The sequence below is a fragment of the Penicillium psychrofluorescens genome, assembly GCF_964197705.1.
Source record: "Penicillium psychrofluorescens genome assembly, chromosome: 1".
In the NCBI taxonomy this organism is placed as follows: Eukaryota; Fungi; Ascomycota; class Eurotiomycetes; order Eurotiales; family Aspergillaceae; genus Penicillium; species Penicillium psychrofluorescens.
In genome coordinates this window covers 995,471-1,016,206 of record NC_133439.1, presented here as the reverse complement: position 1 = coordinate 1,016,206, position 20,736 = coordinate 995,471, and the positions used below count along the sequence as shown (strand labels likewise).

Below are 20,736 nucleotides of genomic sequence, written 5' to 3'. Positions count from 1 at the left end.
AGTGCTCTGTACAGCGACTGTCACGCATGGTGGCGTAGAAAGGCGACAAGCGCCCCTTGCGTGTATTCGTCAGATTGACAGTGCACTCTCAGCCGACCGATACGGGCTTCGTACTCGAATGGGTCTGAACGCAGGACATGATCTGTGTTATCGGACTTGGCCAAGCTCCTCCCAAATTCCCGGCGAGTAGTTTCCTCTTTAGTCGTTCGTAGGTGCTTGGTCACTGCTTCTGGCCTAAAATCGGGACCGCAGTTCATGGCAAGTTCAGCTGGCCCACTGCGCCTTATCCTTTTAAGCGAGCTGCAGCTGGGAAAACCGGGCACCCGGAAGGCCCGCATCGGCTCGCATCGGAATTAAATCGGAGTTGAGCGAGTTCATAGTTCGCCTCGATTCGATCAGGCACAATTGGATAACTCTATATTTGCGAGTAGTTTTAGTTCAGACAGCTATAGAGTTTGAGATGGAAAATAGGGTTATGTGTAAGTATAACATGCTTGAGAGTTGTAAGGTTAATGTCTGTGGTAATTGGGGTACATTTAAAGCTCCCCTGAGTGCAACGCATCACATGGAATTAAAAGAAATATTATTATTGGAATCATGTATAGAAGCGTCTTTTTCCAATATCTTAAAGTGGTACTATTCATATCTTCGTCTGAATCATGGGTTCCTACTTAAACAGGTAGAACGGGACGATCATGACTCGGAAGGATATAGGGCAATCTAGAACTTCCTTTGATACGATCGATCCACTGCCCAGAGACCCACACCTTCGCTGCGCCATGACAAGTACATCTCATCTCCTCAACACACAGATAAATCCTGGAGTGGGGGTTTTCACGGTGTGGAGCTGCTTCTTTTGGTCAATCGATTGATAGCAGCAAGCCTGAAACATTATTTGCAAGTATTGGCTTGTTTGAAGAAGAAAGTAAAGAAGAGAGAATTCAGAACTTACAGAGAAAAAGTAAAAATCGTACTTTTCGGACTCTTTCCGTGAAAGCCCTCTCTGAATAGGAATGGCAGTTTCACTACACCAAAGATCTTGGACTTTCGATTAGGTTCAGTAGGACACAGGGACCGATCCTCATCTCACACTTGGGCATCTGTTGATCTCGATTTAACAATCTTCATCGCTTCAGACTGGTTGAGCACATTATCTGTTGCAGCAAGAGCTCTGGCCACAATGAACTCCATCATCTTTGTACTTTCAGTTTCGGCTCATCCGAACCAGATGTTCAACTACGCCATATTGCGACGCCTAGTCCAGCCCCATAGGTTATGCGAGCCGTATACATGGAGAGCGTAGAGTAGAGTTTGTCACGAGACTTGGGCCTTCGGTAACATGCAAGGCATGATGAAAAGCGACAGCGGCGGCCGTGTATCACTTTCCGTCCTAGTTCCAGAGGAGCAGGAGGACAGCGGGGGTGGTAAGCTGCAGACAGTAGATTTCTACAAATGGTTACAGGGGTTTGGTTGTATATCCCACTGGCATTTGTGAGTCTCCCGAGAAAAGCTCTCGCCCCAGGGAAGTATCTATGTACAAGGATTTAACCAAATGAGACACTCAACGGCTGATCGGCATCAAATCGGCATCAAAAAGGCTCCGACACTAGAATCCCAGGATTAGCTTTGCATGTTTGTAGAACAGCAAGATAAACTTACGAGATAGCAGCAAAACAAGCGCAGAGTATTGCTCCCTCTAGGTAATTAGTCTTTCCCTTGAGAAAGATAAAGCTGACCAAAAGTGAAGCTCCAATGAGCGTCACAATCTCAAAACGATCAAAGTGCAGTGTCATGGGCTTGTCGAGAGCCCATCCTATAAGAACCATCACTGGCGCCACCAATAGTCCGATTTGAATTGCTGATCCAAGGGCGACACTGATTGCAAGATCCATTTGGTCTTTGGAAGCGACAATAACGGCCGTGACATTTTCAGCGACATTTCCTGCAATTGGAATAACAATCAACCCCACAAAGGACTCGCCCAGCACTCCTTGTTCGTTGAGTATGGCGAAGCTTGCAGCGAAGTATTCGGCGCAGATGGCTATCAAACCCGTTGACAGAATCAGGAGTCCAATAGATATTGTCCGGTTCGCTATGACAACATGACGGTAGCAGTCGCATGGCGCGTGTTTCGGTGTCCCGTATCCACCGTTTGGAGCTGGACTCTCGTTGAACGAAAGCGAAGTGCTTCTTTCAGTCGGCTCCAATCGGTCCAAGAGTAGCCCTGACTCAACTTGTGACTCGAGAGGCACTGGTGACGGGCTGGTAGGATACGGATTCTCCTGCATTTCTGGCCGCGGTAAGTTTGCGGATATTGAAACTCGAGGAGCGGTGGACTGATTGTTGATGTCTCGGTCGTTGATAAGGCTTTGGAAACGACGGTGGAAATTAGGGGTTCGAAAGAGTGACGCGTGGGATCGTAGCTGAAAGAAAAGATATAGGAAATAGACGGCCAGAAGAATGACAGACACTGCTCGACTGAAGTTGAGGGCCATGAGATCTGCTGATTTCAAGTCATTCAAGCTTCCATAGAAAGCATTCTACTGAGGTTAGAGCCGAGATAGGGGAATTCTTGTTTAGCATCGTCGACATACTGGAATCATCAGGCAAGAGACTGTGAGGTTGAGTAATCCGACGAATGCGTGTGTCAGATCACTGTTGTACGTTTGGTTCGGAGATTTGAGGCCGCCGGCGATGATAGATGATCCCAGGACAAGCAACAAGTTGACAAGGATGGAGCCGAGAAGAGACGACTGGACAACCTTAATAGTTCCCTTCATTAATGTCGTACTGTTATCAAGTGTCAGCAGTGAATGTAATGATAGAGCATTCAATTATCGAACTCACATACTATAATTTCGTCAGTACAAGGACCTGTGGCGAGCTAGAAACACTCACAATATTGCAAGCTCAGCTAGATTGCCGGTAGTAATGTTGAGAAGAGCACCCATTGTCTCGCCAAAGTCCTGTGAGATACTCTCTGTTGCATGGGTGAGAGTAACAGACAATGGAATAATGGCGATCAAGTTCACGATAAAAATGGCAAGGGCCGGGACATCAATATTAGATAATATAATTGCTGCCGCAGAAATTCCGAGAGAGCATAATGTTGTAAAATTCAAGAGAGTTTTAGCTTGCTCCTTGAATGCTGGGATGCGTTGAAGGCAGAGCTCGTGGCCATGATGGGAGGTCCGAGGTATTGAGTGTTCTGGTGATGGATCACTCTGGAATTTCTCACACAATCTTCTGAAATGTTGATAGACGCATTGATTGACGTGAAATCTCGAATTTTCGTCTGTATGATCCAATCATTGGCATCGGCCGGATACAAGCTTAGAGCTTCTGCGCTTCAATTTGACTCACGTGAAAGTCTTCGGTAATGAAAAAAAGGTCCTCCCGGTAGACCATGGCCAGAATAGAAACGTGGAATGAGGTTTGTATTGTCTTCACACACTGAATCTCCAAAATCCTCGTTGTTGCGGTCAAGGTTGTCGTATTCTTGGGCTAGGGTCATACTGGTAGTATGCTCTGAAAATACCAAACTACCCTTCTCAAAATTGCGAGAAAGGGATATTCAATATAGATGGGTAAAAATGAGCAAAACAGATATATTTAAGTCGGAACTCTCAAAATGAGCGATGATGTTGTTTCCTGGAGGGTTGCGCGAATTGATCGGTCTCGCAACCAATCAATGGGTGTTCTATCTTGGCCACGGACAAATTTCTGAGGCGCTAGCTCTGAGAAGACACATTATCCTCTACGATTACTTACCTCGCCCCATTGTGTGGAGGTGGAATAGGAAATGATATGTGGAGTCGGCGGCGCTGATTGGTGCAAGTGATGGGAGTCTTTGGACACAGTAAATCCCTCGCCTGAGCCGTGTGATTCGGCAATGAGCCATTTACGAGATGGATAAGCGACTCGGTCCTTATGACCATTTGAAAGGGCGATTATGCTATAACCGATCGAAATCCCGAGAAATCAAAATATGGAAGACGCTTCCGCTCGGATGAGTAGTCCATCGCCTGACGGGACTAGGTATGAAGTTATACCAGAATTGGAGAGATACTTACTAACTTCCTAAAGTATTCCGATCAGGAAATAACATTGCCGGTGAATCTTTTCGCCTACTAAGGTAGCTACAACTCCCCCGGTCGATGTGATCGACAGTCGCAAACCAAGGTGGAAGGAGACGGAGATAAGGGACAAAGTGGACTGTGGAAGAGATGAGTTTACCTCTCGCAGGAAAATACCTTGCCGATGTCTGGTGAACATTACGATTATCTCGAGTAAATGTGAGATTTTTTTAGCCTGAAGTCTGTTCTTTGGATTTCTTTGGCAAATATGCAACTAAATCATGACACCGAATGACACGCCGGTCCAGCCGATTTGACTCAACTTGACTCAAGACGAGTGGGGCACCGGAATCGGTCTGGGCTGTGCATTTGTCTGTTATAAGAATCAATCAAGACATCTTTCCAACAACTCTTCGGACAACAATTGCACACCATGTTGGAAAACGACATACTCGAAGTGTTTGGGCAAACCCCCTTTCTTTACAAGCTGTACACTCAGATATGCTGCGTGTTCCCAGTACACGATCCGTCGGCGCGCGATGCTATTGTCAATACCCTAGCCAAGGGTCTTGATCGGCTAGCAGGCAGTTTTCCCTGGCTAGCCGGGCAAGTCATCAACGAGGGGGCAAGTGAAGGCAACACGGGCGTCTACCGCATAATCCCGGGGGACAAGATTCAGCTGGTAGTCAAGGATCTCCGACACGATCCGTCCGTGCCAACAATGGCCGCCCTCCGCCAGGCCAATTACCCATTCAGCATGCTGGATGAAGAAGTCATTGCGCCCTGTATGACTCTCAATCTACCAGAAATCTCGATCGGTCTTGCCAAAGACTCAGCGCCGGTCTTCTGCGTCCAGGCCAACTTCATCACGGGAGGCCTGATGCTGACTCTTGTCGGTCAACACAATGTTATGGACATGACCGGCCAAGGACATATGATCCGCCTACTTTCCAAGGCCTGCCATAATGAGCCGTTTACCAGCGAAGAGGTGCTCTCGGGCAACCTCCCCCGCGCCACCACCATTCCCCTCCTAGACGACTTGTACCAACCAGGGCGTGAGCTCGCCGAACAGATCGTTAAGCCTCTTGCAAAAACTGCAGAGACAGTCGCAGAACCAATTTCGCCTCCTCCGAAATGTACCTGGGCCTATCTAACCTTTTCCGCCGAGTCCCTTGCTGCTCTCAAATCACTCGCATCGAAAAATATTACTTGCGACTTCATTTCCACTGATGACGCTGTCAGTTCCTTCCTGTGGCAATGTATCATTCGTTCTCGACTTCCTCGCCTGGAGCCTAGCACAAAGGCACTGATCACGCGCTCCGTCAATGTTCGGCGTCATTTGGGTATCCCGTCGGGCTATCCAGGCCTGGCACAGAATCTAGTATATCATAGAGATACAGTTCAGACGCTGGCCGAAGAGCCCTTGGGTGCTCTCGCATCAGAATTTCGCTCGGCGATTGATCCCAAGAAGGTTGATCTGGCATTCAACACTCGGGCGCTAGCAACATTTCTCAGTCGCTCACCAGACAAGACCGTCGCTTCGGTCGGTGCGACCGTGGATAGCAAGAGAGATTTTATGATCAGCTCTTGGGCTAATATCGATTGCTATGAGCTGGATTTTAATTTGGGGCTGGGAACACCGGAGGCCGTGCGGAGACCGTGCTTTACTCCCATTGAGAGCCTGGGTTATCTAATGCCGAAGTCGCCATTGGGGGAGATGGCAGCAGGGATTTGTTTGAGAGAGGACGATTGGGAGAGACTGAGGGCAGACAAGGAGTTTGTCAAATATGGGCAGTACGTAGGGTAGTTAATTAGTTAGGGCAAGGTTACGTATTACGAGTCCGAGTTCTATTTGTCTCCGCATTCCCGTCCCTCCGCATTCAACTCCTCCTTCCTTCCTTCCTACCTTCCTTCTCTCACTCTCAATCTCACCTATTCTTCGTGTTCTTGCTTCTCTCCCCTTGTCCTAATCATTTGGGCCCAATTATTTTCCTCTGTATAGTCTCTTTTCTTAATTCCCGTCTCCATCTCTTCATCGTCACATCGTCATCATGGGTGGAGAAACTCCGAAGTCCTTCCCCGCCCCAGCCTCGAAGCCACTTTCCCAGCTCGCTGAGCGCCCAGTTGGGCGGCGTATCACCAAGCTTTACACTGATCGGCTGGGCCAGTTTACTGACACGGGCGCTTATTCGGGTCAGAACCTGGTGTCGAAATATTTCGAGGCTGTGAACTCAGACGAGGACCATGTCAAGCTATCGGTCTACTCTGTTCCCAAATTGCAGCGACCGACGTTCAAAGATGCAACCTCCCAGGAGTTTAAGCCCACCCACATCGGCGCCTCCTTTGGTCCCAGCTGGTCCACTCATTGGATCCGCATTCGTCTCACTGTCCCCGAGGACATGCGCCAGAAAAAGCATCTGGAGTTCCACTGGGATGCCAACAATGAGGGCATGGTGTGGACGGAGGACGGCCATCCTCTGCAGGGCTTGACGGGCGGCGGAGAGCGTATCGAATGGATCATTCCTGACGCATGGCGTGATGGCAAGCAACACACATTCTATATCGAGATGGCTTGCAATGGAATGTTCGGCAATGCTCCGGGTGGTGATAACTATCAGCCCCCAAGCCCGGATAGGTACTATACACTGAGCAAGGCCCAAATCACAGCCGTGAATCTCGAGGCACGAGCGCTGTACTATGATTTCTGGGTCATCGGTGATGCCGCCCGTGAGTTCCCTGGGGACTCCTGGGAGGCTCACGAAGCCAATGTGGTGGCCAATTCGATGATCGACGCCTTCATAGCTGGCGATGGAAGCCAAGAAGGTATTATAGAGGCACGCAAAGTCGCGAGACGATATCTAGGAGACAAGGTGGACTCGTCCAAGGTCTACTCCACCGACACCACGCCCATCGCTTATGCTATCGGCCACTGCCACATTGATACATGTTGGTTATGGCCTTGGGCTGAGACAAAGCGAAAGGTAGCACGGTCATGGTCGAACCAATGTGATCTGATGGAGCGCTACCCAGAACACCGCTTCACCTGCTCGCAGGCGCAGCAATTCAAATGGCTGAAGCAGTACTATCCGTCCGTCTTCGACCGGGTGAAGCGCTGGGTGAAGAAGGGCCATTTCCAGCCCATTGGTGGCAGCTGGGTCGAACACGACACTAACTTGCCGAGCGGTGAGTCCCTCGTGCGACAATTCCTCTATGGCCAGAGATTGTTCGAAAGCTACTTTGGCAAACGGTGCACAACCTTTTGGCTGCCGGATACTTTTGGATATTCCACTCAGCTCCCCCAACTCTCTCGCCTGGCTGGCATGAACCGGTTCTTCACCCAGAAGCTGAGTTGGAATAACATCAACAACTTCCCTCATACTACCTTCCGGTGGGTCTCCCTTGACGGTAGCCAGGTGCTGTGCCACATGGCTCCCGCAGAGACTTACACAGCCGAAGCCAACTTCGGCGACCTAAGGCGCAGCATTACGCAGCACAAATCTCTGGACCAGGATAAGACGTCACTGCTTGTCTTTGGTAAGGGAGATGGCGGCGGTGGTCCCACCTTTGGGCATCTGGAGAAACTGCGCCGCTGCCGAGGTCTGAGTGACCAGACGGGCTCACTGGCCCGGGTGCAGATGGGAGGCTCGGTCGATGACTACTTCGAACAACTAGAAGCAAAGGCGGCCAATGGTACGCAGTTTGCAACGTGGTACGGTGAGCTCTATTTCGAGCTGCACCGGGGCACATATACCACCCAGGCCAACAACAAGCGCAACAATCGCAAGTCAGAGTTCCTTTTACGCGAGATTGAATTCCTAGCTACGTTGGCGACTCTCCGAGGCTCCGATAAGGATTTCAGGTACCCCAAGCACGAAATCGATGAAATGTGGGAGGGCGTTCTTCTGTGTCAGTTCCACGACTGCCTTCCTGGCAGTTCCATCGAGATGTGCTACGACGACTCCAATGAGCTATACGCAAAGGTCTTCAAGACTGGTGCAAAGCTGCGGAGAGACGCTCTGGAAGCTCTTGGGATTACCGGCCACGCAGCTAGCGAGAACTTGGTGGCTATTAACACTCTGCCGTGGTCTCGTTCTGAGATTGTCAAGATCCCGAACACGCTGACCAGTTCCGATGAACCCGAATATGCACTGGTCGATGGGACTAATGGAGTTATCCCATGTGCGGAAGTGGATTTCAATTCCACTACTTCAGCCCTGGTGGGCGAAATCCAACCGGGCGTCTTCCGTCTCATGAATGGCAAGCTCAGAATCGATGTCCAAGATGGCGTTATCACGTCGCTTTTTGACTTAGAAGCAAACCGGGAGATTATCGCCAAGGATGGCAAGGCAGGTCAATTCGTCATCTTTGACGATAAACCACTTGCTTGGCAAGCATGGGACGTTGAGGTCTTCCATCTCGAATCGAGGAAAGAGCTGCGCAGCAACAAGACGGTCATTGTGGAACAGGGACCTCACCGCGCCAGTGTCGTGACCGAGACCAAGATCAGTGACAAGAGCTGGGTGAAGACTACCATCAGTTTGTCAGCATCTGTGTCGGGTGAGCCATCGTATGTGGAAATGGAAAGCGAGGTTGAATGGCAGGAGACAATGAAGTTCCTCAAGGTCGAGTTCCCCGTCGATATCACGAACACGGAGGCCTCCTATGAGACTCAATACGGCATCATGCGCCGACCAACTCATTTTAACACAAGGTACATGCCCTCCCTTTTCTGTTGGCCGATTTTATGTATACTGACACCGCGCAGCTGGGATATGGCCAAGTTCGAAGTCTGCTGCCACAAATGGGCAGATCTCTCTGAGCACGGATACGGCGTTTCGATCCTCAATGATTCCAAGTATGGCTTCGCTACATCTGGAAACATGATGCGCCTCTCATTGCTCCGTGCTCCCAAAGCGCCTGATGCCCACGCCGACATGGGCCGCCATCACATCCGCTACGCTATCCTGCCCCATTCTGGTGGTCTTGATGCCCGCACCGTGCGCGCTGGGTACAACTTCAACCACCCGCTTGTCCTGGAGCGAGCAGGCCCCAAGGCCTCGGCGACAGGCTCGATTTTCAAGTCTGTGTCCATCCACGGTGCTCCGTCTCTTATTCTGGATGCCGTCAAGCGTGGTGAGGACGACGAAGATGTTTCGACTGGCGATCTCCCCTCGCGGTCTGGGAAGAGTGTTATTTTGCGCGTTTATGAGTCGCTCGGTGGAAAGGCTCGTGGGTCCATTCAGAGTACTCTCCCTGTCAAACGGGCCTGGAAGTGCAATATCCTCGAGGATGATGAGGAGGAATTGGATCGCCGAGATGTGGATGATGGCTCGGCTGTGGATATTGAGCTGAGAGCCTTTGAAGTCGCTACGTTCCGCTTGCAACTGTGATTTGTACTCTTCTGTGACGGGGTGGATGAATGGAATGAGTTTTGCTTTTTGGCTTCTACCTGAGGGTATTCCCTGCAGCCCTTGAATGCTTCCCCGGAAGGATAGATTCATACATAGACATGGCAAAGCTGCAGTCCGTTTTGATCTGTGATGTACATGATTTCGTCTGAACAATCGAGACAAGTTCCCTGCGCCTTAGCTCATACAGTCCCAGCCAGAATGATATAAAAAAAAAAGTCCCCTAAACTCCAAGCTCGCAGGAAAGAAAAGAAGGAAAACATAGCTTCCCACACGGGCTCAATCTCTCCCATAGCTGATCTTCAACCGCTTAACAGGTGGCTTCTCCCCAGTATCATCTGAATCATCAAACGCTTTCCCCTTCGTATTCTTAGACCCACCGCTGCCACCCTTCTTCTTATTCTTAGACGACCCCGCCGTGGCTTTCATACCCGAGGCAGTCGAAGACACATCGCCGTTATTCTTAGAAGAAGACGTAACCCCGCCGGGCGTGGACGTCGGCGTGGCTGCGTGGGACGGAGTGGTTTGTGCAGACGACGGGCCGGGTGAGTCGACCATGTAACTTGCGGAGCTGCGCGAAAAGACCCGATCCGAATCGGTGACTTGGGCTTTTCGCCGCCCACCCACACTCGAAGAGAGACCCAGTCCCGACGCGCCGAGACTGCTTCCGCTGGATGAGCCCTTGATGTAGTTGTCGAAGCCTCTGATGATATTTCCGGCGGTGGTTTCTTCGAGGTAGGATTGTTCGAAGCGGAAGATTTGGTCTTCGAGTTGAGCCTGAAGAGGGGGAATGTATGTTAGCAGGGATGGATTATTCGGTTTTTGCTCGCGTTCGAAGGGAGGGCTTTGCAGAATTGAAGGTCTGCCAGGTTGTCTTCCTTCAAGACACAGATGCGACTTTCAAGCCCAGCAACTCACCATGCTCTTGTCCATCAATCGCTTCTTCTGCAATGAATCACGCAGTTCCCGCCGCAGCTTTTCATAGTATGGCAAGCCGCGATTCGTCCCGTTCTGGTCCGCGGGCGCATTCGTGCCCCCTGTGCTTGTGCCGCCTGCCGGGGCCGCGGTGCCGTTGGTCGTGGGCGCGGCGGTGGCGGAGGTAGTGTCCGCCATATTGTAAAATGGATTCCGTCAGACGGTGTGTATGGGGTAATTCATGCGACCGGAATACGACCGAAGAAAAGCAGTCGAGGATGTGCAGGAGCTGTGTTGAGGCTGACCGGTCTTATCGGGGTGTTTGTCACGTTTGCATCGGCCACTTTCCCTTGTTTGTTCCCATTCGACTCTCTGTCGTGTCTTCGCACTCTCTATACTTTCTCTGGCCTCGCCTTGTCTTCATAGAGCTTCTCGAAATGGATCACTCGGGGCACCATATGTCCCACGACCATGGCGATATGGACATGGGACAGTGCGACATGAATGCAAGTCCCTAGCTAACTGTCCCATCAACCCACATCCTGGACCTCATGCTAATCAGACTAAATAGATGCTCTTCACCTGGTCGGCCAAGAACCTCTGTATCATCTTTCCCCAGTGGCGCATCACCGGCCCATTATCCTTTCTCTTCTCCCTCGTCCTCATCGTCATTCTCACGGCGGGCTACGAGGCCGTCCGCCAAATTACCCGGCGTTACGAAGCTGCCCACAACCAGCGCTTAAACGCGTTTACGACGACTTCCACAACGGGGGGTAAGTCTTCCTCTTTCCATCCTTTTCTGGCAATCTACATGGCGTTGGCGTGGTGGATCTGGTCCTACATTTCCTCAATTGTGTATTGCTGAGCTAGTCTCGTTGACGTCTTGCTTCTTCGCAGACGATGAGATCGCCGCCGGATCTTCCACTGCCACTGCCAACGTCTCTGCGGAGGCTGTGCACCACCAGATTCAGGATGAAGACTCACCGCTGCTTGTAGGGAGGGAAAATAGAGCGGCGCTGGCACGTCGAGGACGGATTACCTTGGCTGCGTTGTATGCGGCGCAGGTGTTTTACAGCTTTTTTATCATGTAAGTGCTTGGTTCCTGTCCATCGGAGCTGGCTGACCCGTGGAAATCTACTTGGATGCAGGCTTCTCTTCATGACTTATAACGGCATGGTCATGCTTGCGGTCGCTGTTGGCGCGTTCTTCGGATATCTCCTCTTCGCCGACGGCACTCCGGCTGCCAAGACGGTTGCTTGTCATTAAATATATTTATATTCTCTTTGGGTGTTTTGGGGGTTCTTTGGACGAGATGAAGCGTGTGTGCAAGTTTTACTATTTTTCATTGGAGTTTTAATTATCATGTTGTATGGTCACCAGTTGAGATTCCAGACTCTACCCCGAATTGGGTTCTTTTATGGAACTTCCACGTCGCTACCGTCGTCTCCGAAGCCAAAGCTGAAGCCACCAGCATTTTCGTCTGCGGCTTCATCTCCTGTCTTTCCGCGGACGATCTCATCCCATTTTCGCTTTTTCCCATCTGCCTTCTTCTGTAACTCTTCTAGCGCCTGGTCCAACAGATCGGGGTGTGTCTGTCGCATACCATCCAGAAATCGCTGATATGGGTCACGGACATCCTTCCTGAACCCAGATACCTGGTCGGCTTTGCTTGACAAGAAATCAAGTGCCGCGCACAAGTGAGACCGAGGAATAAAGTTCTGAGTGATGGCGATGGAGGGTTCCAAGTTCACGACCAAGTGCCACCACCCGGACGGAACGTGAAGGATCTCGCCCTCGTCGCAAATCCCTTCCACGCATCCGGGAGTACGTCGTGCCTCAGCGTGGAAACCGAGAAGCCACTCGGCGATGCTCAGCGGCGAGGTGACCTCGCTCTGATCCTCTGACACGTACACACCCGGCGGGGGATGCTGCTTCTCGCCGGAGGGAAACATGATCCAGTACTTCGGGCCGCGGAGCACGGCATTCCACGCGCTGGTGGCGTTGGGATCTTTGTGGAATTTGCTTCCGGATCGTTCGGGCCCAACGATGAGCCACTGTCGGTCGGGGCGGTCTGAGCCCAGAACTGAGAAGAGATCTTCGCCAAAACATGTCGGTGGCCAGTACGCGGCCTCTGGTGTTTGATCGGGAGGACCGACTGTCAGTCCCATTTTGGAGACGAAGCCGCGGTCGAATAGATATAGCGGACTCTCGTCGGAGTTATCCGCCATGTAATCGCCGTATGTGCGCAGCGTCCAGTCCACGGCTTCGGCGCGGAACTTGGTCTGGCTGTAGCGAGACAGCAGTGTGCCCACTGTCCATTCTTTATACACTGGCCAGGCCTTGACTGGCTCGGTCAAGATGAAAGGCCGGTCTGTCCAGTCAGCCAGAAATTCATCAGGGGATAAGTCCTGGAAACGCGCAATTTGGTTTCGCGTGGGAATATTCGACACGAAGGGCTCCAGCGCAATGTGTGCGCAGTTGAAGGGCCGGTAGAGCGCATCCGAGAACAGATGGGAGCAGTCCACCATGGGCACTTTGGAGGCAGGCAGGTTGAGATAGGTTGATCTCCATGTTCTTCTCCATGTGAAGGTGGATAGTTCGGAGCTAGAGAATTCATTAGTACTCATGTTTTACTGTGAAGTTCTTGACAACACCTGTACTGTATATATTTGCCAGTCGGAGAATATATGTAAATGCTCCAGAAGTATCTTACCTCACAAATAATGCCTTCCACAGCTCCTCAGCCCGTGTAAATGCATAGAATGCTTTGCAAGTTCTCCCAACCCGCAGCAGACTGGGTCCGTCGAAAAACTCCAGCAGCGTCAGGATCAACTCGTCGGGCAGTCGCTTGAACGGGCCTATCGCCTCGCGCAAACTCCAGGTGGCCAAGAGCGCATTACCACTAGGCTTCACGCCTAATGGATGCGAGGGAATCGCCTCGTGGACGCTGCTGGTCCCCTCTGGATGGCCGGGTAGAGAAGTGATGTCAGGCATGGTCGGCAGTCCGCCACATTAGGGCTTGTAGAATTTTGGGGCTGGACCTCACACAGAGGGAATCGGAACAACCACAGCATCCAAGTCACAGTCAACCAACCTAGAGTGACACTACCAACATTCAGGCCATCCAGTCCAGCGCGACTAGCCCAAAAAAATGGCACTCCAGGTACGAACAATACGAAAAATAGGCGAACAAGGAACCGCGCGAGCCACACAATGCGGTGATGGAAGGGGAAGGCGGTGAGACACTTCCCGAAGAAAAAAAACCCCCCAAGCGTGGAGCCAAGGATTAAGACTGGCGGAGGATTTTTTCTCTCTTCTTTTTTCTTCTTCCTTTCCCTTCCCACCCCATATCTTTTGGACTTTCTATCCTCACTTCTACTCTCCCACTTTCTAGTATTCCAGTCTAGCTCTTGAATTTCAAGAGCTGCGGTACTAGATCAAGTCTTTTATACAGAAAGACTTCCCACAGCGCTCGTTCGCTAAACTTCTTCCCTCCCCCCACCACACGGATCACAGCGACACACGCCTGTGATCGCCCACCTTCCAACCGCAAATATGGCTTCCAATGACAAGGGCCTCGAGGAACTTCCCGAGGGTATGTGCGATCTTTTTCTTCTCGTGCCTGGTTTTTCCATATTCTATCGAGACGGCGATCGTGGTCGCGCTCGGTGGCGATGGCCTTTATTACACCGTGGCCAGGGAGAACCCAAATGCTGACCAGTGTCTTTCACCACAACAGGAATGATCGAGTCTAACTACGATGAGATCACCGACTCTTTCGACGCTATGGACCTGAAGCCCGAGCTGCTTCGCGGTAGGTGATCCTGACAAGACCCCTCTCTAGTGGGGTACGTGAAGAAAATTTCCTGACCGACAAAACCAGGTGTCTACGCCTACGGTTTCGAGCGCCCCTCGGCCATCCAGCAGCGTGCCATCATGCCCATCATCAAGGGTGAGTTTTCTTTTTGCGGACCTATCAAGCCCGAATGACGGCCTAACAAATCTATCTCAGGCAGCGATGTGATCGCTCAGGCCCAGTCCGGTACCGGAAAGACCGCCACCTTCTCCATCTCCGCTCTCCAGAAGATCGACCCCAACCTGAAGTCCTGCCAGGCTCTGATTCTCGCTCCTACCCGTGAGCTGGCCCAGCAGATCCAGAAGGTCGTGGTGGCCATTGGTGACTTCATGAGCCTCGAGTGCCACGCCTGTATCGGTGGTACCAACGTCCGTGAGGACATGACCGCTCTCCGCGAGGGCCCCCAGGTCGTCGTCGGTACCCCCGGCCGTGTTCAGGACATGATCCAGCGCCGTGTTCTGCGCACCGACCACATGAAGCTGTTCGTCCTCGACGAGGCTGACGAGATGCTGTCGGTAAGTTTTGTTTCTGTCACTATCCAAGAAGAACACAGCACTGACGCTGAATCTAGCGTGGTTTCACCGAGCAAATCTACGACATCTTCCAGCTTCTTCCCCAGTCCACCCAGGTTACCCTCCTGTCGGCCACCATGCCCCAGGACGTCCTGGAGGTGACCACCAAGTTCATGCGTGACCCCGTCCGTATCCTGGTCAAGAAGCAGGAACTCACCCTGGAGGGTATCAAGCAGTTCTACATCGCTGTCGAGAAGGAGGACTGGAAGCTGGACACTCTTTCCGACCTCTACGAGACCGTCACCATCACCCAGGCTGTCATCTTCTGCAACACCCGCCGGAAGGTCGACTGGCTCACCGACAAGCTGACTGCCCGTGACTTCACCGTCTCGGCCATGCACGGTGACATGGAGCAGGGCCAGCGTGACGTGATCATGAAGGAGTTCCGCTCCGGCTCTTCGCGTGTGCTGATTGCCACTGACCTGCTGGCCCGTGGTATTGATGTGCAGCAGGTTTCCCTGGTCATCAACTACGACCTGCCCGCCAACCGTGAGAACTACATTCACCGTATCGGTCGTGGTGGTCGTTTCGGTCGCAAGGGTGTCGCCATCAACTTCGTCACCGCTGATGATGTGCGCATGCTCCGCGAGATCGAGCAGTTCTACAGCACCCAGGTCGAGGAGATGCCCATGAACGTTGCCGACCTCATCTAAACTCCTTCAACCCCTCCTGTTACGTCTGATGCGGATTACGATGGCAGACTCTGCGTCAAAAGTGGTTTTCTGTGTCTCCAATACAACTCCGCGCGCAATGGCCTGGTGAAACCGATCTGAGTTTCGGGTCCTTGCCACGGCCATGGTTTCCTATGTTTCCCTGCCCCCCGGAGATGCGACATGTTATGTGCCTTTTTTTGCTCCCCACGGTTGTTTTTTTCCTCTTTCTCGCATTTCTTCCGTGTTCTACTTTCCCGTCTCTGTATTCAGCTCGCTCTGTTTGGTTAAGAATGCCGCTGTTCTCGTACTTAATCAATAGATCGGGCCAAAATGTGACTTGTTCCCTCGGGGGTTCTTTTCTCGTATGCTATCTTTCATGTACACTTGCCTTGTATTCCTCATGCTCAGGCAGGGTGTCGGTGATGGGGTTGGTTCATGGTTCATGTTTCGTAGAGAGCAACAAGGCTGATTACTGTCTCAAGTCCAGCTCGTAGAATACATGTATGTCCTTGATCTGATGATATGTGCACGATATAGAAATCAACTATAACAGTATCTAGGTCTCCTTGAACTCATACCGACCCTCCCGATCCACAACCTCAACCTCAATGCGCCCCTCCTCAATCTCCTTGCCATTAACCTCAATCGAGGCCTTCATCACATCCCCGGCCCTGACCTCGCCCACTCCCTTAGGCGTCCCGGTTAGGACAATATCGCCCTTCTCCAGGGTCATGACACGCGAGATCTGCGCCAGTTGCTGCGGAATGCGGTAGAGCATCAGACTGGTCGAGTCCGCCTGACGCTCGGTGGTGCCGACGCTGAGGCGCAGGAACGCGTCGTGCGGGTTGGGGATGCGCGACTTGGCGATCTCCTGCGATATGGGGAGGAAGGTGTCAAACCCCTTGGCGATCGACCAGGGGAGGCCCTTCTTCTTTGCTTCCTCTTGCACGTTGCGCGCCGTCATGTCGATGGCGAGGACGTAGCCTGCGTGAACACACATGTCTTGTCAGTCGGCATTCAAACAGATGGCTTGCTTGCACACTTGTGTTGGAGGGAGACGGAAGAGAAGACACCTACTCTGAATCGCGTCTAGGGCCCCTTGCTCGTCCTCCGGGTCCAGATCCCGCACCGTCTTGCCCATCACCAGTCCCAGTTCCACCTCATAGTGCAGGTTCGTGCCCTTGGGCCGCAGGACGGGGCCGCCGCCCGGAAGGAGAATCGAGGAGGCGGGCTTGAGGAAGAAAAAGGGCTGCTTGGGCTTGGTGTTGTTCAGCTCGGTGATGTGGTCCCTTTTATGGTGATTCCGTCAGTCAGTCTTCTTATGAGTCTGCGGGAAAAATTTCCGGACACAACATACGCATAGTTGCGGCCGATGCACATGATCTTGCGGCAATTGGCTCGGATGGACGCCATAGTGAGGGTGGGTTATGCTGTGCGACTTGGGGAGAAAGGTGAGAGAGTTTAACAATGCGAGAGGAATGCTGAGAGGTTGAACTCGGCTGGCCTCCGACTTGCGGAGACGGATGCCCGCGCCGACCGCTTGTATCTTTAACCGCACTCCGATATAGTTAAATCGTATCACATTTCTATAAATGTGATGCGTATCGCTGCTGTGAAGATGTTCCCGAATTTAAGCAGCTCTTGGCTATTCATAGATACTGGCGAAAACACCAAGAACGCGACTAAATGCTCTCGGGCAAGCTGGCCGAGCTGTCGGATGGATCCGATGTAGACCGCGGACATCCAGTGTTGGGTCCGGTGAACTACCTACACTGCACAGTTTGACCGATATGACTTTATGATAAAGATATTTATGTTCAGTACAACGGGTATTAGTCTATGAATGTCTGTGCTAACTTTTTCCCAAGTTTTAGACTCGAGTAATCGTCGCTTGGTCCTGAGAGACACCCAATCCCCATTGATTCAATGGTTGTATTTCATGACACTGAAGTCACTGACCAAGTCCGAATCTTAGAGAAGCATTGCGAGGTCAGACACGCTTGCACCATTTACCCTTCGCTTGGAGCAAACAAACTCTTGAGGCAGCCACTCGCTTATTTTCCCACCTGGTATCCCTGGGGCCTCTTCGAAGACTTCGTTCTCCCCTCCAACTAACATCAATCCAACTGCGATGCCAGATAGCCATGCTAGAACCATGCCCTCTCCCTGAAACCCTGCTGAGATCCATTCCGCGGGCTGCTTTCCTTCTTTTGTTGGGCTTGGTGCTTTTCGCTGGGTGATTTTTGGATCTAGAATGCCAACATAAGGAAGGAGGTCTGGCGTGAATCCCATACAGCCAGTCCAGGCCATTTTGACCCTAGTACCGTTATCAGCGCCCCAGTTGTGGGCCCCGAAGATCGTAGGCAAGAGACCATGAAGATAGGCGGCAATGGAGTAGCTGCTTTTATCATCTCTCCAAATCCCGAATTCATCCACTCCCTTTTCTGGTGATTGAACCACGCCACCGCCTGCCATGAGCTCACCACCGGCTCCTGGGCGTTGGGTGATATAGTCGAAGCCGCGTTTGTGGATCAAGCTCCATGACCTGGAACCGTCAAGCTTTGGAAATAAAGTCCCAGGTTCTTGCGCTGTCATATGTCCTCGCATAGGGAAAATCTTGCCCTTCAATCCCGGCAAAAGGTTCGCTGCAAATGCGTCGGTCGCATGGACGACATGGGTTGCAGTAATTTTTCCCCGAGGTGTATGAATAGTGAATGGTCGCCTGGGATCATCTGAATTTACTCGTACTTCAGTGGCAGGAGTGTTGGTCTCGATAGAAAAAGTAGAGCTGTATGCTGAGAGCAGGGATTCATAGAGAGCTGTCACAAAGCGATATGGCCACAGTGCTCCAGCCTTGTAGGCTATGATGCCATAGCAGTGTTGAGGGTCGATTTGAAGTTCCTATGGTGATTTAGTAAGGTATCAAAACGAGAAAGGAAGTATGAGTCTCACTTCGCATGCTTCGATGCCCTCATGAACCACGATATCTTCCGCCAAGTCAGGAGCATCCTGTCTCAAGTCTTGCACCATTCTCTTAGCATCGTTCCATTTCTTTTCATCGGTAAAAGTATCCACTGTCTGAACTTCTCTGACCTCACTAATTTCCAATTTTTCGCTCTTATGTACCAGATCAAGTAGGACGGCCAGATGTCGTATCTGAAACGCAACTAATTTTTTGGCATTCTTCGCCCCAAATCTCGCCTTGAGCCCTGCGTATTCCAGATATGGCGAAAACTTGATGTGGCCCCCGTTTCTTCCAGTCGCACCGCTGCAAAGACTTCGCGCTTCCAAAACTACAACTTTTGGAGGAGATGCGGAGTTTGCATTTTTGTGCGACTGCTTGAAAAGTGCATATGCCACACTGGCGCCTGAGATGCCGGAGCCGATGATGACAACATCAGCTGTCGCTGGCAGATTTGGAGACTGGACATCAACTAAATTCGGGAACGGCGGGTCTTCTTGCCAAAATGATTTGGATGGATTTGGCACGGGAAGTATTGAAGTGGAGACGCGAGAAACCAGCGCGTCAAATGATTGTTTGGTTTGGCTGATTTCGGAGATCACGGCGCTCAGGTCGACATAAACGTGTTTTATGCTGGAGAAAACACCTCCCATCGTGTCGCGGACTCAGTGCCTGGCACGTCTGAAGGTTGCGGCATGGACTCAGGGGTTGACTGAAAAGAACAGAATCAATACTTCACACGTGAAGAAGTACAAGTCAGCGCGTCCAAGCATCCGCCCACGGGGCCCGCGGGACCCGTGGCGGTCATCGAGCCCCATTAGCTAAGTACAGCTAACTTCTGCAGTACATCCATCTACATTCTTTGACTGTTTCTCGAACCATAATACCCAGAACTACTCAACTTTATCAGGAATAGCTCTGGAGTAGCAATAAATAGTTTTGTCTTTATTGATACAATATCTTACCAAATTAATTACATGCCTCTTGTCTGATAACCGTATGGGCTATCCCTCGGTGGCGAACTGTGCAGCTTATTCCGGGTATTGTCAGAATCGTTACGTAGAAGACTCGGTTTCCGATAGAACGAACCATAAAAATGATCTAGTCTTGCATATTTGGCAGTTTGCTCCGACCTCTCTCCTTTTGCTTTATGTGAAATCATTATACACTGTTATATTTCATGGACCGTTTCTCTAAAACCACAGCCAATCCAGAATGCCGACCCCGTTCGCCGAAGACCAGCATGGCTCCTGCGATCCCAATATAGACGCCAATATTGAGCGTCTGAACCTTAAACCAACAATCCAGCCTTTTGCTGGCCGTATTGGCGGCCACCAGGGCCTGGTGCTAGATCCTAACGATGCGAGCAACGCCGAGCTGCTAAAGCGCATACCGGATGCGGCACCTTTGATAAGCTTGCGGCAGGTGTTTGATCTGAAAGCATTTAGCGATATCGACCTCTGGAAATTTAGTGCTGTTGAATGTGTAGGTAAGCAGAGATAGTGACTCTAAGCCTATCTATACAAAGCGCACTGACAACTGCACGTTAAGGCACAATGATGCTTGACTTTATGACTTCGTGGATGGGGGCGCACCCGCGGCCATCACCCACAACGGCCTCATCCACAACGACTACCCCAGCTGGCGTTTACGCAACGGCTGCCTTCTTAGGTCCTTTAGTCGGTGGCATTAGCAACTTTCTCTTCCTCACTCTCTTTATCTTCACGTTCGCCTCCATCAGTGGGGCTCACCTCAACCCCACTATCACCCTGGCCACCTTCACCGCGCAACTAATCTCGTTCCCACGCATGGTGCTATATATTGCCGGCCAGATTCTCGGCGGCACCCTAGCTGGCCTTATGCTTCGCACAGCGTACGGGTCGCGAAACTTCGTAGTAGGCGGTTGCGCTGTGGACACTGCACTCGTGTCGGCGCAACAGGCCCTCGTCCTAGAGTTTATTTGCTGCTTGACGCTCATATTTTTGTCTTTTGGGATTGGGCTAGATCCCAGACAACTCCAAGTTTATGGAGCTGTGCTGTCTCCTTGGTTGGTTGGGCTTACTTTAGGCGTTATAAGCTGGGCTTCGGCATTTGCGAGACCAGGGTATGGCGGTGCCTGTAAGTGTATTCCTCCCATTTCTTTCCTTTATTTTTTAGAGGGAGGAGAGAGCGTCCTTTTTGCCCCCATAAACTGATCTTGCCCTCGCCATTGCCATGGCGAGGGAACTATAGCGTTGAACCCTTCGAGATGCTTCGGCGTTTATGTTGGCTCGCAATTTCCTTCGTACCATTGG

The 20,736-nt window shown here is 51.4% G+C and overlaps 9 protein-coding genes across 9 annotated transcripts; 4 read left to right on the top strand and 5 right to left on the bottom strand.

Annotated features, from left to right (window-relative positions):
- Positions 1 to 1,578: 1,578 nt before the first annotated feature.
- PFLUO_LOCUS355 (uncharacterized protein) lies at positions 1,579 to 2,951 on the bottom strand (the record flags this gene model as incomplete). Its single annotated transcript, XM_073780822.1, has 4 exons — positions 1,579 to 1,606; positions 1,660 to 2,540; positions 2,595 to 2,790; positions 2,899 to 2,951. 4 exons carry the CDS (start codon positions 2,949 to 2,951, stop codon positions 1,579 to 1,581), a joined length of 1,158 nt encoding a protein of 385 aa, XP_073634453.1.
- Positions 2,952 to 4,509: 1,558 nt separating this feature from the next.
- On the top strand, positions 4,510 to 5,883 carry PFLUO_LOCUS354 (uncharacterized protein; the record flags this gene model as incomplete). Its single annotated transcript, XM_073780811.1, has 1 exon — positions 4,510 to 5,883. The coding sequence occupies one exon, from the start codon at positions 4,510 to 4,512 to the stop codon at positions 5,881 to 5,883; it is 1,374 nt and encodes a 457-aa protein (XP_073634452.1).
- Positions 5,884 to 6,127: 244 nt separating this feature from the next.
- Positions 6,128 to 9,466, top strand: PFLUO_LOCUS353 (38 vacuolar alpha mannosidase; the record flags this gene model as incomplete). Its single annotated transcript, XM_073780800.1, has 2 exons — positions 6,128 to 8,787; positions 8,842 to 9,466. 2 exons carry the CDS (start codon positions 6,128 to 6,130, stop codon positions 9,464 to 9,466), a joined length of 3,285 nt encoding a protein of 1,094 aa, XP_073634451.1.
- A 297-nt stretch (positions 9,467 to 9,763) lies between these two features.
- Positions 9,764 to 10,597, bottom strand: PFLUO_LOCUS352 (uncharacterized protein; the record flags this gene model as incomplete). Its single annotated transcript, XM_073780789.1, has 2 exons — positions 9,764 to 10,261; positions 10,403 to 10,597. The coding sequence occupies 2 exons, from the start codon at positions 10,595 to 10,597 to the stop codon at positions 9,764 to 9,766; spliced, it is 693 nt and encodes a 230-aa protein (XP_073634450.1).
- A 373-nt stretch (positions 10,598 to 10,970) lies between these two features.
- Positions 10,971 to 11,665, top strand: PFLUO_LOCUS351 (copper transpport protein; the record flags this gene model as incomplete). The annotated part of the gene is made up of 3 exons (XM_073780778.1): positions 10,971 to 11,172; positions 11,297 to 11,486; positions 11,548 to 11,665. The coding sequence occupies 3 exons, from the start codon at positions 10,971 to 10,973 to the stop codon at positions 11,663 to 11,665; spliced, it is 510 nt and encodes a 169-aa protein (XP_073634449.1).
- A 149-nt stretch (positions 11,666 to 11,814) lies between these two features.
- Positions 11,815 to 13,393, bottom strand: PFLUO_LOCUS350 (uncharacterized protein; the record flags this gene model as incomplete). The annotated part of the gene is made up of 2 exons (XM_073780766.1): positions 11,815 to 13,003; positions 13,113 to 13,393. 2 exons carry the CDS (start codon positions 13,391 to 13,393, stop codon positions 11,815 to 11,817), a joined length of 1,470 nt encoding a protein of 489 aa, XP_073634448.1.
- Positions 13,394 to 13,954: 561 nt separating this feature from the next.
- PFLUO_LOCUS349 (translation initiation factor eIF4A) lies at positions 13,955 to 15,480 on the top strand (the record flags this gene model as incomplete). The annotated part of the gene is made up of 5 exons (XM_073780755.1): positions 13,955 to 13,994; positions 14,139 to 14,213; positions 14,283 to 14,351; positions 14,412 to 14,770; positions 14,827 to 15,480. The coding sequence occupies 5 exons, from the start codon at positions 13,955 to 13,957 to the stop codon at positions 15,478 to 15,480; spliced, it is 1,197 nt and encodes a 398-aa protein (XP_073634447.1).
- A 556-nt stretch (positions 15,481 to 16,036) lies between these two features.
- Positions 16,037 to 16,893, bottom strand: PFLUO_LOCUS348 (uncharacterized protein; the record flags this gene model as incomplete). The annotated part of the gene is made up of 3 exons (XM_073780744.1): positions 16,037 to 16,464; positions 16,558 to 16,769; positions 16,838 to 16,893. The coding sequence occupies 3 exons, from the start codon at positions 16,891 to 16,893 to the stop codon at positions 16,037 to 16,039; spliced, it is 696 nt and encodes a 231-aa protein (XP_073634446.1).
- A 558-nt stretch (positions 16,894 to 17,451) lies between these two features.
- PFLUO_LOCUS347 (uncharacterized protein) lies at positions 17,452 to 19,095 on the bottom strand (the record flags this gene model as incomplete). Its single annotated transcript, XM_073780733.1, has 2 exons — positions 17,452 to 18,381; positions 18,433 to 19,095. 2 exons carry the CDS (start codon positions 19,093 to 19,095, stop codon positions 17,452 to 17,454), a joined length of 1,593 nt encoding a protein of 530 aa, XP_073634445.1.
- Between the last annotated feature and the right edge of the window lie 1,641 nt (positions 19,096 to 20,736).